This window comes from Schistocerca piceifrons, chromosome 2 (genome assembly GCF_021461385.2).
Source record: "Schistocerca piceifrons isolate TAMUIC-IGC-003096 chromosome 2, iqSchPice1.1, whole genome shotgun sequence".
Taxonomy (NCBI): Eukaryota; Metazoa; Arthropoda; class Insecta; order Orthoptera; family Acrididae; genus Schistocerca; species Schistocerca piceifrons.
This window is the reverse complement of record NC_060139.1, coordinates 260,725,670-260,742,244: the sequence shown is the minus strand read 5'-3', so window position 1 is coordinate 260,742,244 and position 16,575 is coordinate 260,725,670. Positions and strand designations below refer to the sequence as shown.

The 16,575-nt window shown below is 42.7% G+C and overlaps 1 protein-coding gene across 1 annotated transcript in view; it reads right to left on the bottom strand.

Moving 5' to 3' along the window:
- LOC124776932 (ryanodine receptor) overlaps positions 1-16,575 on the bottom strand; it is a 694,095-nt gene that overhangs the window by 331,803 nt on the left and 345,717 nt on the right. The window contains exon 33 of the mRNA XM_047252151.1: positions 1,153-1,321. Coding sequence (XP_047108107.1) covers positions 1,153-1,321 — 169 coding nt within the window. The remainder of the gene's footprint in view (positions 1-1,152; positions 1,322-16,575) is intronic.

Genomic DNA, 16,575 nt, shown 5'->3' with positions numbered 1-16,575 from the left:
CTGGAAAGCCTCTTTTGCTGTGGTGCCTATTTGCCCTGTCAAATTTTACATGATGTCTTCTCTTTTCTGAAACATGGTCCCTTTCAGAGTCTTTCTAAGTTTAGGGAAAAGTCAGAAACACCTGGTGCTAGGTCAGGGGACTAGGAAGACCAACAAACCATAGCACTGTGGTGTTTAGCCAAAACACTCTGAATTAACTGAGAACAATGAGAGGGTGCATTATTGTGGTGAAGGTGCCAACTGCCTGCTCCCCGCAGCCCAGTGTTTGCATCTCACTGCTTCATAAGGGCAATATTTAGCCTTTTGGTAATACTTCTTATTGACATTGGTAAGAAAGTTACGATTATTGTTAACAATACTCAGCATGTTCTGTGTTATCTCCAAATGAAGTTGCTTCTGCTCAGTTGTTAGCAAGTTTGTCACGAATTTTTCTGAGATCCTCCTGAGGCGCAAATGTTTCAAAAATTGGGATGAATGGATTCAATTCTAATTTTAATCTCATCTGCAAGTTCTCTGATTGTGATTCAATCACCCTGCATCACCAGGGTTCTTACATGATTAACAACAACCTCATTTGGACATATTGAGGGCCTACCTGAATGTGCTTCACTCTTCACTGATGAGCAACCATGTTTGAAGAGGTTGTACCACTCCTTTATCTGTGTGGTACCCATTGCTTCAACCCCAAATACTTGTTGAATCTTGCAGATTGTTTCAACTTGACATTTGGGATGCTTAAAACAAAATTTGATGCAATAACATTGTTCCACTTTTTATGCCATTTCACTCACAATATAAAATCTGATGACAACTATTTACATGTATTCACTTGTCATTGGGTAGCCAATGACTGGTTGTTTCTGCAGTCATGAAAAAATCAGACATGCGTACAATGTATGCCTATAAATTTACAGGAAAGGAAATGCATGACCCAATACCATTGTTGGTTTCAACAATAAAAAAATAAGGTCGGATAGTTTTTGAACAGCCTTTGTATAACGCATACTTACTTCAGTAGCATGATGCATAGATTCACACTTCTGCCCATACCCCTTTGTATACACTGCTCAACAGAAACTACTGATATGCGAGTGCAGTTGCAGGTAACAGCTAGTCTAAAGTAAGAATGAGTTATAACAGATAGTTTTGTACCTGAGACATGCGGACTTGTGCTGTTCGTGGTGGCTGAAGTGTATTTGTACGTGCCATACCAAGTGGTTTATTTCTTTCTGGTAGTATTTCCCCATCTATACCACCTGGTTCTGGAGTTTTTGCCTTCTTCATTCCTTCACTGCTTGCATCTCGTTTTCGGGAGAAAAATCTGCAACCACAAGAAGATAAAAATGTATATTCTAATTATGGCAGTTGTTACCATTATTCCTTCCATTACCGTATTTATATTCTTCCAAAGACTTTCCATTACCCAAATTATGGGAGTCTTACTCAGATGATAATTTTCTCTGAGGAGATTGAAACTTGCTTATTTTAAATTAAATGCTGTGAAGATGTGTGTAACAGATAAACATATAATCAATGGTATGAGTAAAGCACATTCTGATACATAGTGTCTGACCCTTAGGACATAAATTAAAATTCCTTTTAAAATAAAAGTGATTCATTTGTTTTGGGTCCCTGTTGATGCTGTCAGTGGCCCTCTTTTTCCAATTTGTCCATGACAACACCAACTCAGAGTGTCAAAGCATACATATAACCTCATACAGCAACTGAATGCCACACATCACACGACTGCTTGCCACTGCCCTTGTTATGGTGCATGCACCCTCTGTACAAAGACAGACTGGAGTGCACAGTGACTGCTCGTTTCTTTTACACTACTTAACAAATATCCACTACCATGATCATTTTTAAGTGGAACGAATACCCATAATGGACCAGTGTATTTGATAAAATGCCCTGTTATGCTACATATCTGTGAACTCTAGCTAAAGAGGTCGTGCATAATTGCTTATTCATATGCAACAATATTTTCATTTCCTCAACAGGTATGTCATTTACATGTATCATTAATGACTATTACTCCTGCTCATGCTTAACAATATTTGATAAAACTTGCTTCATTGTGTCATGTGTCATATTTAAACATTATACAATTTGTCAAAACAATTTCCCAGATTTAAGCCAGATGAAGAGATGCATCCAATACACATTTGAGAGTACTTTCATTATCAAAGCAGGTGGGATGACCTCGTGAAAACTTATTATGCATTAGGTTACTTAACAGGAGACGCAGCTGAATGGGATAGTGCTCATTCACAAGATTTTAAATTTTGACGGGATTTCCAGGAAAGTTTTAAATGAAAATCTTGGTGTCCCAGCACACAGGAAAAATTAACACTTGAACTATTAGACCAGAAATATTACAATAGTCCTCAGAGTACTTATAATAAGTATATTGAATGGCACCTCATGAAAGCTAAATATCTAGATGGTCCAATAGACAAAGTACATTTAGTCAAGGCATTAATAAAACAGCTACCACACTGTATGAGGAAAGAGTTATGTACAGAGGATGGACAAATGTTAATGATTTGCTTACTTTCATAGAAGGATTAGAAACAATGAATACAGGAAGGAATAAAAGTTTCCAGGATAGTGACTGGGTTAATACAAATAAAAACAATAAATCTTTTCGAGTCCATTTGTAAAGAAAAGAGAAACTAATTATTGTGCATAATAACAGAAATAAGACAAGAAGCAATGATGGAAACAATATATATTCACAAGTTTTCTTACCTCATAATGTCTAACACAAATAAAAATTCTAAAAACGTGGTCATAACTAATTCTAGAAAAGATGTAGTTCAACATAATTATCCCTATACAGTTGTGGAAAATGGAGATTGCCCTGGATCATGTGCCAAAATCCAAGATATACTGGTTGCATGTAATCATAAAATACTCATCACAGGGTAGTTCTCATCTACATCTGCATCTAGATGGATACTCTGCAAATCACATTTAAGTGCCTGGCAGAGGGTTTATCAAACCACCTTCACAATTCTCTATTATTCCAATCTCATATAGCGCACAGAAAGAATGAACACCTATATCTTTCCGTACGAGCTCTGATTTCCCTTATTTTATCGTGGTGATAGTTCCTCCCTATGTAGGTCGGTGTGAACAAAATATTTTTGCATTCATAGGAAAAAGTTGGTGATTGGAATTTTGCAAGAAGATTCTGTCACAACGAAAAACGCCTTTCTTTTAATGATGTTCAGCCCAAATCCTGTATCATTTCTGTGACACTCTCTCCCATATTTCGTGATAATACAAAATGTGCTGCCTTTCTTTGAATGTTTTTGATGTACTCCATCAGTCGTATCTGGTATGGATCCCACACTGTGCAGGAGTATTCTAAAAGAAGAGGGACAAGTGTAGAGTAGGCAATCTCCTTAGTAGTCTGTTACATTTTCTAAGTGTCCTGCAAATAAAACACAGTCTATGGTTAGCCTTCCCCACAACATTTTCTATGTGTTCCTTCCAATTTAAGTTGTTCATAACCGTAATGTGTAGGTATTTAGTTGAATTTACAGCTTTTAGATTAGACTGATTTATCATGTAACTGAAGTTTAATGAGTTCCTTTTAGCACTCATGTGGATGACCTCACACTTTTCAATATTTAGGATCAACTGCTACTTTTTGCACCATTCAGATTTCTTTTCTAAATTGTTTTGCAGTTTGTTTTGATCTTCTGATGACTTTATTAGTCAATAAACAACAGCGTCATTTGCAAACAACCGAAGACAGCTACTCAGATTGTCTCCCAAATCGTTTATATAGATACGGAACAGCAAAGGGCCTATAACACTACCTTGGGGAAAGCTAGAAATCACTTCTGTTTTACTCAATGACTTTCCATCAATTACTATGAACTGTGACCTCTCTGACAGGAAATCACAAATCCAGTCACCTAACTGAGACGATATTCCATAAGCACGCAATTTCACTATGAGCCGCTTGTGTGGCATAGTGTCAAAAGCCTTCCAGAAATCCAGAAATATGGAATCGATCTGAAATCCCTTGTCAATAGCACTCAGCACTTCATGTGAATAAAGAACTAGTTGTGTTTCACAGGAACGATGTTTTCTAAACCCATACTGTGTCAACAGACCGTTTTCTTCGAGGTAGCTCATAATGTTCGAACACAATATATGTTCCAAAATCTTGCTGCATATTGACGTTAATGATATGGGCCTGTAATTTAGTGGATTATTTGCACTACCCTTCTTGAATATTGGTGTGACCTGTGCAACTTTCCAGTCTTTGGGTATGGATCTTTCGTCGAGCGAAAGGTTGTATATGATTATTAAGTATGGAGCTAATGCATCAGCTTTCTCATAAAGAAACCTAATTGGTATACAGTCTGGACCAGAAGACTTGCTTTTATTTAGTAATTTGAGTTGCTTCACTACTCCGAGGATATTTACTTCTATGTTACTCATGTTGGCAGGTGTTCTCGATTTGAATTCTGGAACATTTCAGAAGGCTGTGTTTAGTAACTCTGCTTTGGCAGCACTGTCTTTGATAGTATCTCCATTGCTATTGCACAGAGAAGGCATTGATTTTTTTCTCGCCACTAACATACTTCACATACGACCAGAATCTCTTTGGATTTTCTGCCAGGTTTTGAGACAGATTTTCATTGTGGAAACTGTTAAAAGCATCTCGCATTGAAGGACACGCTAAATTTCAAGCTTCTTGAGGATTTTGTTCTGTTTAAATTTGGCATGTTTGTTTCGTTGTTTCTGCAACAGTGTTCTAACCCGTTTTGTGTACCAAGGAGGATCAGCTCCGTCGTTTGTTAATTTATTTGGTATAAATCTCTCAATTGCTGCCAATACTATTTCTTTGAATTTAAGCCACATATGGTCTACACTTATATTATTAATATGGAATGAGTGGAAATTGTCTCTCAGAAAGGCATCAAGTGAATTTTTATATGCTTTTTTTGAATAGGTATATTTTTCAAGGATTTGGGGATTACAATATTCAATCTCGCTGCGACAGACCTGTGTTCACTAATCCCTGAATCAGTTTTGATGCTCATTATTAACTCAGGATTATTTGTTGCTAAGAGGTCAAGTGTGTTTTCACAACCGTTTACTATTCGCATGGGCTCATGAACTAACTGCTCGAAATGATTTTCAGAGAATGCGTTTAGAACAGTTTCGGATGGTGTTATATGCTTACCTCCGGAATTAAACGTGTATTTTTGCCAACATATCGAGGGTAAATTACAGTCACCACCAATTAATATCGTATGAGTCGGGTACGTTTTTGAAATTAAACTCAAGTTTTCTTTGAACATTTCAGCAACTGTATCATCTGAATTGGGAGGTCAGTAAAAGGATCCAATTATTATTTCATTCCGGTTGCCAACAATGACCTCTGCCCATACTAAATCACAGGAAGTATCTACTTAAATTTCGTGACTAGTTAAACAACTTCTGACAGCAACAAACACGCCACTGCCAACCGTGTTTAGCTATCCTTTCGGAACACCGTTAGGTTCTTCGCAAAAATTTCGGCTGAGCTTATATCCGGCTTTAGCCAGCTTTCAGTGCCTATAACGATCTGAGCATCAGTGCTTTCTATTAGCGCTTGGAGCTCTGGTATTTCCCCAACACAGCTACAACAATTTACAACTGTTATACCAATAGTTCCTGTATCTACATTCTTCCTGTGTTCTGCCTGCACCCTTTGTGACTGCTTGTGTTTTCCCGAGACCATCTAACCTAAAAAACCGCACAGTCCACGCCACACAGCCCCTGCTACCCATGTAGCCGCCTCCTGCATATACTGCATATAGTGGACACCTGACCTATTCAGCGGAACCTGAAACCCAACCACCCTTTGGCGCAAGTTGCGGAATCTGCACCCTACACGGTCGCAGACCCTCCACTCACCCCTGTACCAGAGGTCCGCAATCAGACCTGTGGACTATGCTGCAAATGGTCAGCTCTGCTTTTATCTTGCAAGCAAGACTGGCAGCCTTTACGGCTTCTGTTAGCTGCTCAAGATAAGAGAGAGTCTCTTCTGATCTGAAGTGACACAAATCATTGGTACCGACATGAGCAACCACCTGCAGTTGGCTGCACCCTGTGCTCTTCATGGCATCCGGGAGGACCCTTTCCACATCTGGAATGACTCCAACCGATATGCACATGGAGTGCACACTGGTTTTCTTACCCTCCTTGTAAGCCAAGTCCCTAAGGGGCCTCATAATGCGCCTAATTTTGGAGCTCCCAACTACCAGTAATCCCACCCTCTGTGACTGCCTGGATCTTGCACGCTGAGTGGTTTCCTCTGAAACAGGGCAGGCGACAGCATCTGGCTCAGTGACAGTGTCAGCCAGAGACAGCACCTGGAACTTGTTTGTCAGACAAACCAGGGAGGCCTTACGTACAGCTGCCTAGGAAGTCTTTCGCCGCCTGCTTTGCCTCGGGGTGACCTCCCACTCGACTACAGGTGAAGGGTCAGCCTCAGTGTGAGCAGTAACTGCGTTGGCCACCGGTGAGGACCGATCAGAGGACTCTGACACACTGGACATCCATTGGATCCCCATGGCCAGCCCACAACAGTGGTGCCCATCCACTGCAGCCTCAAACTGTGTAACCAAAGACATCACAGCCTGAAGCTGAGAGTGAATTGTCACCAACACGGCTCGCATCCGCACACAACAATCACAGTCCCTGTCCATGCTAAAGACCGTGGAAAACTAAACTATGCAGGTAAACAGTCTATCGGCATGTGTTCCACAATCCTACTGTAGACCCTTATGAAAAAACATGAGCTGTGTCTAGTAATATGCAGATATTCAAAAACCTAACGACCGAAGCACTCAGGTGAAATTAAATAATTTGCCCTTGATTAGGAACTTGTAATATGCCACAAAATCAGCTTACTTTCCAACATAAATGAAAATGTGAGAACTGTGGCTATTAGATATTGATTTTACACGCAGAAACTCAAGAAACTAAACTATTAAAGCACGCAGACGATATAATAAAATTCACTCCTGGTTAGGAACTCGTAAATGACACAAAAGCGGTTACTTCCCTGTTGCTGCGTCTGTCTCAGTCGGCTACTACAATGAAACAGAGGACTTTACACCAAAACCTACTGTAAGTGAGAAATAGGGAATACGAAAGGAGAAATTCACATTGATTCAAGCACAAGATTTCCTTGATTCAGAAGAGCTGGTAACTACATGCAAAAAGATGGATTTATTTCCTACTTTATCAATTACACACGTTTATCTAATAGCAATTACTGGTACCACAGATAAATTAATTAAACAGGAAACCAAGACAGCTATAAATATAGAACCATTCTCCTTCACATTGCCTAACATAAATATTCAAATACAATTGGGAGAAGGCAACTTGCTACTCACCCTGTAGCAGAGATGCTGAGTCGCAGATAGGCACAACAAAAAGACTCACAATTAAAGCTTTCGGCCATTGGCTTTCCTCAACGATAGACACACATAAGCACATGCACACACACACACACACACACACACACACACACACACACGACTACATCTCCGGCCACTGAAACCACACTGTGAGCAGCAGCACCAGTGCATGATGGGAGTGGCGATTGGGTGGGGCTATGGAGGAGTCTGGGGTGGGGAGGGTAGAGATATTATGGTGGGGGTGGCAGACAGTGAAGTGCTGCATGTTAGACAGAGGGCAGGGGAGAGGTGGGGAGAGGGGGTGGCAGTAGTGGAAAAGAAGAGAAATAAAAAGATTGTGTGTGGTGATGGAATGATGACTGTGTAGTGCTAGAATGGGAACAGGGAATGGGCTGGATGGGAGAGGACAGTGACTAACGAAGGTTGAGGCCAGGAGGGTTACGTGAACGTAGGATGTATTGCAGGGATAGTTCCCACCTGTGCAGTTCCGAAAAGCTGGTGTTGGTGGGAAGGATCCATATGGTACAGGCTGTGAAGCAGTCATTGAAATGAAGGATATTATGTTTGGCAGTGTGTACAGCAACAGAGTAATCTGATTGTTTCTTGGCTACAGTTTGTCGGTGGCCGTTTGTGTGGACAGATAGCTTGTTGGTTGTCATGCCTACATCGAATGCATCACAGTGGCTGCAGCCTAGCTTGTAAACCACATGACTGGTTTCACAGGTAGCTCTGCCTTTGATGGGATAGGTGATAAGTGACCGGACTGGAGTAGGTGGTGGTGGGAGGATGTACAGGAAAGGTCTTGCATCTAGGTCTAATACAGGGATATGAGCCAATGAGTTAAAGGATTGGGAGCAGGGGTTGTGTAAGAATGGAGGAATATATTGTGTACGTTCAGTGGACGGTGGAATACCACTGTGGGAGTGGTGGGAAGTATAGTGGGCAGGACATTTCTCATTTCAGGGCATAATAAGGGGTAATCAAAACCCTGGCGGAGAACGTAATTCAGCTGCTCCAGTCCTGCAGTCCTGAGTGGTACTGAGTTATGAGGGGAATTCTCCTCTGTTACTGCATGGTTGGACTTTGGGAGATGGTGGGAGGCTGGAAAGATAAGGCATGGGAGATTTGTTTATGTATTAGGTTGGTAGGATAATTATGGTCAGTGAAAGCTTCAGTGAGACCCTCGGTATAGTTTGAGAGGGACTGCTCGTCACTGCAGATGTGACAACCATGAGTGGCTAGGCTGTACGGAAGGGACTTCTTGGTATGGCATGGGTGGCAGCTGTTGAAGTGGAGGTATTGCTGGTGGTTAGTAGGTTTGAAATGGATGGAGCTACTGATGTAGTCATCTTTGAGGTGGAGGTCAACATCTAGGAAGGTGGTTTGTTGGGTTGAATAAGACCAGGTTAAGCAAATGGGGGAGAAGTTGTTAGGTTCTGGAGGAATGTGGATCCAGATAGCAAAGATGTCATCAATGAATCTGAACCAGGTGGTGGGTTTTGGATACTGGGTTTTTAGGAAGGATTCCTCTAGGTGGCCTATGAATAGGTTGGCATAGGATGGTGCCATGTGGGTGCCAATAGCCACACTCCATCTGCAAAATTCTCCTGCTATGCAATTCCAAATTCCTGGAATGCATAACACACACTGAAACTCTTGCCCTGCAGGAACTTGAGCAACATACACAATGCCATCTCAAAAAGCTCTCCATCCTGCTCACTTCCTACTCCCACTTTGGAGTACCACTGTACACCACCTCTACAACAAGCTTCAAACCTTCCACATATTCCCTTATAGCTGACAGACCCTGTCTCGGAGACCTACTACACTTACCCCACCTTCAAACATTCCCTCCCACCACCACACAGAATCCAGAACCTAAACAGCCCCACAACACAGTCATGAACCTTTCCTCCAAAAGTCTTAGCCCCACAGAAATAGCTGTCCTTTTCAAAGGTCTCACCTTTTGCCCCACTCCCAAATTTAACAATGCAGCACTTGTTAAAGACCTTCTCTCCTTGTCCCAGTCCCTACAGTGGTAACACTTTTTTGCCACGAACCCTACCAATCAGGCTCAACAAAATACCAATATTGAACCTTGCCTAACTCAGTTCACTCCGCATCCAACTGTGATCCACCCCCACTGCCCCCAAATGAAGCCCTGTTGACTTTCCAGAATTTCTTAACCTCGAATCTTGCCTCACCATCATTCCCCAAATGCCGCAACATGCCAACTAACCTTACATCCGCAGAAAGAACCACACTCCACCATCTAAAACCTGATCCCGATCTTATAATCCTACCTGCAGACAAAGGCTCCACCACTGTTGTTTTGAACCACAAGGATTACCTGGTGGGAGGACTCTGCCAGCTGTCAGATACTTCTACCTTCAAACCTTGCCACAGTGACCCCATACCAGTAGTCCAACAGAATCTCTAGTCACTAATCAAATCCTTAGGCCAATCCCAGAACCTCTCCCCGGAGTCCATCTCTCTACTCACACCTACCACTCCCTGCACTCCTACCTTGTACATGCTTCCTAAAGTATGTAAACGTAAGCACCCAGGACGCCTCATTGTGGCCGGTTACTGTGCCCCCCACTGAGAGAATCTCTGCTCTCGTAGACCAGCACCTTCAATCTATTACCCGGAACCTACGCTCCTATATAAAAGATACCAACAATTTCCTCCACCGACTCTCTACAGTTCCCGTCCCTTTACCCCTCGGTGCCCTGCTCGTCACAACTGATGCCATCTCCCTGTACATTCCCTAATGCCAATGTCCTTACTGCTATTGAACACCACATTTCTCAATGCCCAATGGATTTCAAACCAACAACCTCCTTCCTAGTTCCCATGACCAACTATATCCTCATCCACAATTACTTCTCCTTTGAATGCATTACCTACAAACAAATCCGGGGTACAGCTATGGGTACCCACATGGCGCCATCCAATGCCAACCTATTCATGGGCCACCGAGAGGAATCCTTCCTAAAAACCCAGAATCCTAAACCCCTCACCTGGTTCAGATTCACTGATGACATCTTTGCTATCTGGATCGAAGGTGAGGACACCCTATCCACATTCCTCCAGAACCTCAACAACTTATCCCCCATTTGCTTCACCTGGTCCTACTCACCCCAACAAGCCACCTTTCTAGATGTTGACCTCCACCTCAAAGATGGCTACATCAGTACCTCCATGCATATCAAACCACCAACAATACCTCCACTTCGACAGCTGCCACCCATTCCAAAGCCCTTTTGTATGGCCTAGCCACCCATGGTCATCGCATCTGCAGTGATGAGTAGTCCCTCTCAAAATATACCGAGGGTCCCACTGAAGCCTTCACTGACTGTAATTATCCTCCCAACCTTCTACATAAACAAATCTCCCATGCCTTATCTTTCCAGTCTCCCACCACCTTGCAAAGTCCTACCATCTGGCCACAGAGGGACATTACCCTCGTAACTCAGTACCAACCAGGGCTGGAGCAACTGAATTACATTCTCTGCCAGGGTTTTGATTACCTCTCATCGTGCCCTGAAATGAGAAATGTCCTGCCCACTCTCCTTTCCACCCCTCCCACAGTGGCATTCCGTCATCCACACAATACACTCCTCCATCCTCAAATAACCCCTGCTCCCAATCCCTTACCTCATGGCTCATATCCCTGTAATAGACCTAGATGCAAGACCTGTCCTGTACATCCTCCCACCACCACCTACTCCAGTCCGGTCACTATCACCTATCCCATCAAGGGCAGGGCTACCTGTGAAACCAGTCATGTGGTTTACAAGCTAGGCTGCAACCACTGTACTGCATTCTATATAGGCATGACAACTGACAAGCTGCATGAATGACCACTGACAAACTGTGGCCAAGAAACCAGCGGAGCACCCTGTTGCTGAACACGCTGCCAACATAATATCCTTCATTTCAATGACTGCTTCACAGCCTGTACCATGTGGACCCTTCCCATCAACAGCAGCTTTTCAGAATTGCACAGGTGGGATCTATCCCTGCAATACATCCTTCGTTTGCATAACCCTCCTGGCCTCAACCTTTGTTTGTCACTGTCCTCACCCATCCAATCCATTCCCTGTTCCCATTCCAGCACTGCACAGCCATCATTCCACCAACACAACCAGTCTTTTTATTTCTCTCCTTTTTTGCTGCTTCCATCCCCCCCCCCTCCCTCCTCACCACTCCCCTGCCTTCCGTCTAGCATGCATCACTTCACTGTCCGTCACCCCCACCATACTATCCCTCCCCATCCCTGCCCCAGCCTTCCCCTTAGCCCCACCCAATCGCTACTCCCGTCATGCACTGGTGCTGCTGCTCACAAGGTGGTTTCAATTGCCTGAGACTGCAGTCGTGTGTGTGTGTGTGTGTGTGTGTGTGTGTGTGTGTGTGTGTGTGTGTTGTTGAAGGAGGCCAATGGCTGAAAGCTTTAACTGTGACAGTCCTTTTGTTGCGCCTACCTGCGACTCAGCATCTGCACTAAATGGTGAGTAGCAACTTTCCTTCTCATAATATTGTTACATACCATCCTAGATTTTCCAATGACTGGGGGTAAGTATTTCTAGAAAGGAGAAAAGAAGGGAAAAACATGAAGTGAAGGTGTTACGTGGAATGTTGGATATTTTGCAATCATTATTATTATTATTATTATTATTATTTACTTGTATAACATTTTTTATCAAACCCCTACTCTGTTTTAGCTAAGTAATCCTTCAATGTATAAAATGTATTGCATAACAGGTACTTTTTAGCTGTCTTTTTAAAAAAGTGTATTTTTGCAATTTCTTTAATCTCTTTTGGTAATTTATTGTACAGTTCTATTCCTTGGTAGAAAATGCTGTTTTGAGTGGGGGGAGGATTGAAATTGGAGCTGACTGCAGCACTCTGGGTCTAGATATTGTCACTGGTCCTCGGCATTGTGGCTCTGGTAAATCCTTGCAGGCTGTTCCTGTTGTTACATCCTCTTCATTATAATGAGCATAAAAAGTAACCCCTTTCATCAAAGCTTCATGATAGTCAAGTGGGTCTTCAGTTTCCTTGCACCTCCCATCATCAATCTGTGTCTCTGGACTGTAAAAGGGCTCCATATGGAGGACATGGGTGTTGTCTCTGTGCTTTGTCTTCTAGATGAAATGTTATCACTTTCATACATGACATCCAACAATTGACAAAAGATCTGATGTGGCCCAAAGTAGCACTTTAGTAACTTTTCAGATAGTCTCACTTTCCGTACCAAGTCTCCCTGGCTGTAACCCACAGGACGATGCATGGAGTTATAGTGTTCTCAATCTTTTTCCAGGGCGTCTAGGGTCTGTCCATGTATGAACCAGGTTCCTTTCTTCTTCTTTGATCCTGGTGATAAAGAGTTTCATCTAGTCATCCTGAGTATTGTCCGGTTGAAATGGGAACAATATATCCACTGTCATTTCAGACTCGTGACTATGGAGCAGAAAGAACTGTGTGAAGCTTGTAGTGTCTTGCTTCGCTGTATTGTATGTGAGCATCACAATGGGCAGTACTGTATACCAATCTCTCTGCTCTAAATTAATGTACATTGAGAGCATATCTGCCAATATCTTGTTAAAGCATTCAATGGGGCCATTCGACTGCGGATGGTAGGCATCTGTCTTCCTTTGAGTGACATGGGAGTGAGAAATTACCTCTGATACTAGCTTCAACGGGAAAATTTTTCCACAATCAAAGAGCATCACATGGGGTGCTCTGTGTTTCAAATGTTTTGACAAGGAATTTGGAATTCCTGGAGCTTCCTTAGTCTTGGCTTTGGTGGCAGCATTGCAGGTGAGGTAGTCATTGCAGATTATCATCCATCGATTCCCATTTATTGACTTTGGGAATGTTTCTTAGAGATTGATTCCAATCCAGTGGAATAGTGTCGCTGCAGACAGGATTGGTACCAGATGCCCAGGAAGGTAACTGGGGTGCAGGCTTTTGTTCCTTACAGTAGCTTACATAGTGTCTAATGGATGGTAGATAGTCGGCCAGTGATACCTGCTTCAGATGCGGTCTAGAGCCTTCTCGGATCACAGATGTTGGTGCATTGTGAAAATACTTCAGGATCACTGGCTGCAGATGAGTTTGGTGACAAGCAACCCTTTCATGTCCCCTTGGATCATATATCCGCTTATAAACCTTTGGCCAGCCCTTCATTCTTTATGGCTTCTGTGGCTTTCAGCAATGCTGGATCTTCCCTCTGGTCAACAGCAATGTCATTTAACACAGATGTGGCTGAGATTTTGTACATGCACTGTGTTGTGCCAAAAGATTCCTTGAAAGTCAGTCAGTGTCCTTGTGTCTGTGTTGGTTTTTGCACACCGTTATGACACCTTACTCCTGAAGCTGCAGTTCCGTCCCATCAGTCAACCAGATGGATCCTTCAGGCTAGTCCGCCAGCATAGAGAATTGTGATCTGTTGCTACAGTGAATGGCTTGTTAAATAAATACGGCTGGAATTTGTTGGTGGCCCAAACAACTGCAAGGTACCTTTTATCAGTTGTGGAGTAGTTCATCACGGACTTGGAGAGTACTTTGAAAGCATGAACTACCACCTTTCTCAGCACCCTTCTGAATTTATACTATAACTGCATCTATTCCAAAACCATTACCATCAGTGTGAAATTCTGTCTCAGTTTTCTCATCATACAATGCTAGAATTGGAGAATATGTTAGCACTTCCTATTGCACCTCATTCCAGGACAACTTGGCATCTCCCTGCAGTAGTTCTTGCAGGGGAGGTGCCTTGGGACAGAAGTCCTTGATGAATTGCCAGTAGTTTGAGGACATTCGGAGAAACTTCTCACATCAGGAATGTCTTGTGGAGTCGAAAAGTCTGTGACTGTTTTTGTTTTCTGTGGATCAGGATGAACTAAACCACCATTCACAAGGTGCCTCAAGATTTTTACTTCTTGGACAAGGAAGTGTAACTGTTTTGGGTTCAGGCCAAGAGCTGCAGCCAGCCTAGATGTTCTTCAAATGTCTTCGAAAAAATGACAATGTCATCCAGATAGCAAAGACACATCGTCCGTTTAAAGTGTCAAAACTGGTTGTTCACCATACTTTCGAAAGTGGCTGGAGTGTTACACAGCCAAAAAGGTATAACTCTGAATGCATAGAGGCCAGGAGGAGTTATGAAGGCAGTATTTTCCCCTGCAGTCTCATCAATCTCAATTTGAAGGTAGCCTATCTGCAAGTCCATAGCAGAGGAATACTTTGCTCCTTTCAAGCAGTCCAGGGTGTCATCAATGCCCCATAGTGGACATACATCTTTCTTACTGATTTTGTTCAGACAACAGTAGTCAATGTAGAAATGTCAGGTGCCCATCTTTTTCTCAGAGACCTCCAGTAAGGCCCAAGGACCCTCTGAAGAGTATCTGATGTCATCTTGCAGCATCTTCTCCACTTCCTCCTGGATTACCTGTCGTTCAGCCGATGACAATCTGTATGACCACTGGCTAACTGATGGATGATCCTCAGCATTGACAGGGTGTTGCATCATAAGACTTTTGGGCCATCTTTTCTCCACTACAGATTTGAAAGCATCTGAAAACTGACACAAAATTTCTATTACTCACCGATGTTGTTCTTAGTGAGACTAGGTCCTATTGGCAGTTTAATAGCAGCTTTCTCCTGTGTTGCTTGTAGTGGTACTGGAGCACAATTCTTCATCAATAACACTAAGCTGCTCTTCCTGGGCTGGTTTAGCTGTCCACATGCACTTACCTTTAGGGATAAGTTGTGGCTCCTGATGACAGTTAGAGATACAAAGAACTCCTCGACCATCAACTATGATTATGACTGTCACCAGATTGTAGATATCTTTTGTGAGTCTGAGTAGCATTTTGCAATCAATGAAAGCTTCAAAGTTTAACTGTGTGTCTCAAATGACATCTGGTACTCTTCTAGTTGATGGTGGGATAACAATGCCTTGGATGTATGTATTTCCCATTTGCGAGTTTCAGCATAATCACTTTCATATCACAGAACATAGCCTTCTTTAGCTGACAATGATAAGCATTTGACATTACAGAAAAAGAAACCAAAGTTGACTAGTGCCCAGGCTGGTTGGTGGTCCACATTTCATATCATCTTGGGAACTGTCATCCATGGAGGGTTTTCAACTATGCCAGCCTCACCTCTGCAGATGGTCCGCAATGCTTAGTTTTCCTGAATTAGGCAGCTAGGCAAGCAGTGATACCTCTGTTTGGCAACAGGGTTTGGAGAGTGACCTAGTCCAGGCTACATTGATGAGCTTTGACCCACAGTTTGATTATAATCATATCCATATGACTGGCATGAATAGGACCATTGTGATGGTTGAGGTCTTGTGGCATAATATTTGTCGAACACTTGTCTTCTTTCTCTGCTGTAATGCATGTGTCCAGAGTGTCCACAATATGAAAACAGACTGGTGTGCTGTCCTCCATATTCCAAATATGTGTTCTTTCATCAGACATTTTACTTGGTGAAGGAGTTGATGCTGTTGGCATTAAATCCAAGTCCATTCCTTATGGCACATTTTACTGGTGGTGCAGACTTATGCTAAAGACTGATACACATCTTCCTCCAAATTCTCTTTTATCTCCTGACATACTGGGTTGACATTCAAGGTTACTACATCTTGTGTACTTAGTCTGACATTTCTGGCTGCCATACAATGCTGTATGCTCTTACTATCTGTCTTATGAGAGAGGTGGGCTCTTGGTGGTCTTCCACAACCACCGGGTAGGGACTCCATTCAGTAATATCTCATTCATCTGACTCTTTTCTGTAGCATTTCCTCAATTTGCTGACACAGTTTGATGAATTCCAGACATTGTCGGCTCCTTTACCTTAAGAGTACCTCGGTACATGTCTTTTGTGACTTCTTTTTGTTGACTTCTGTCTTGTTAGGATTCACAATGTGGCATAGGGTCAAAACATTCTGTATGTATAATTATGTTGTTTCCCATGACGTTTGACCCTGCCCCTCAGCTGTTCTTCCGCTAAGTAGACTTGCTGTTCACTGTTTGTCAAACATTGTCTTCAGTCCGGTCTGGAATTTTTCACAACTACTGAACTTCTCTTCATTTTTCTTAAACCACTGCTGAGC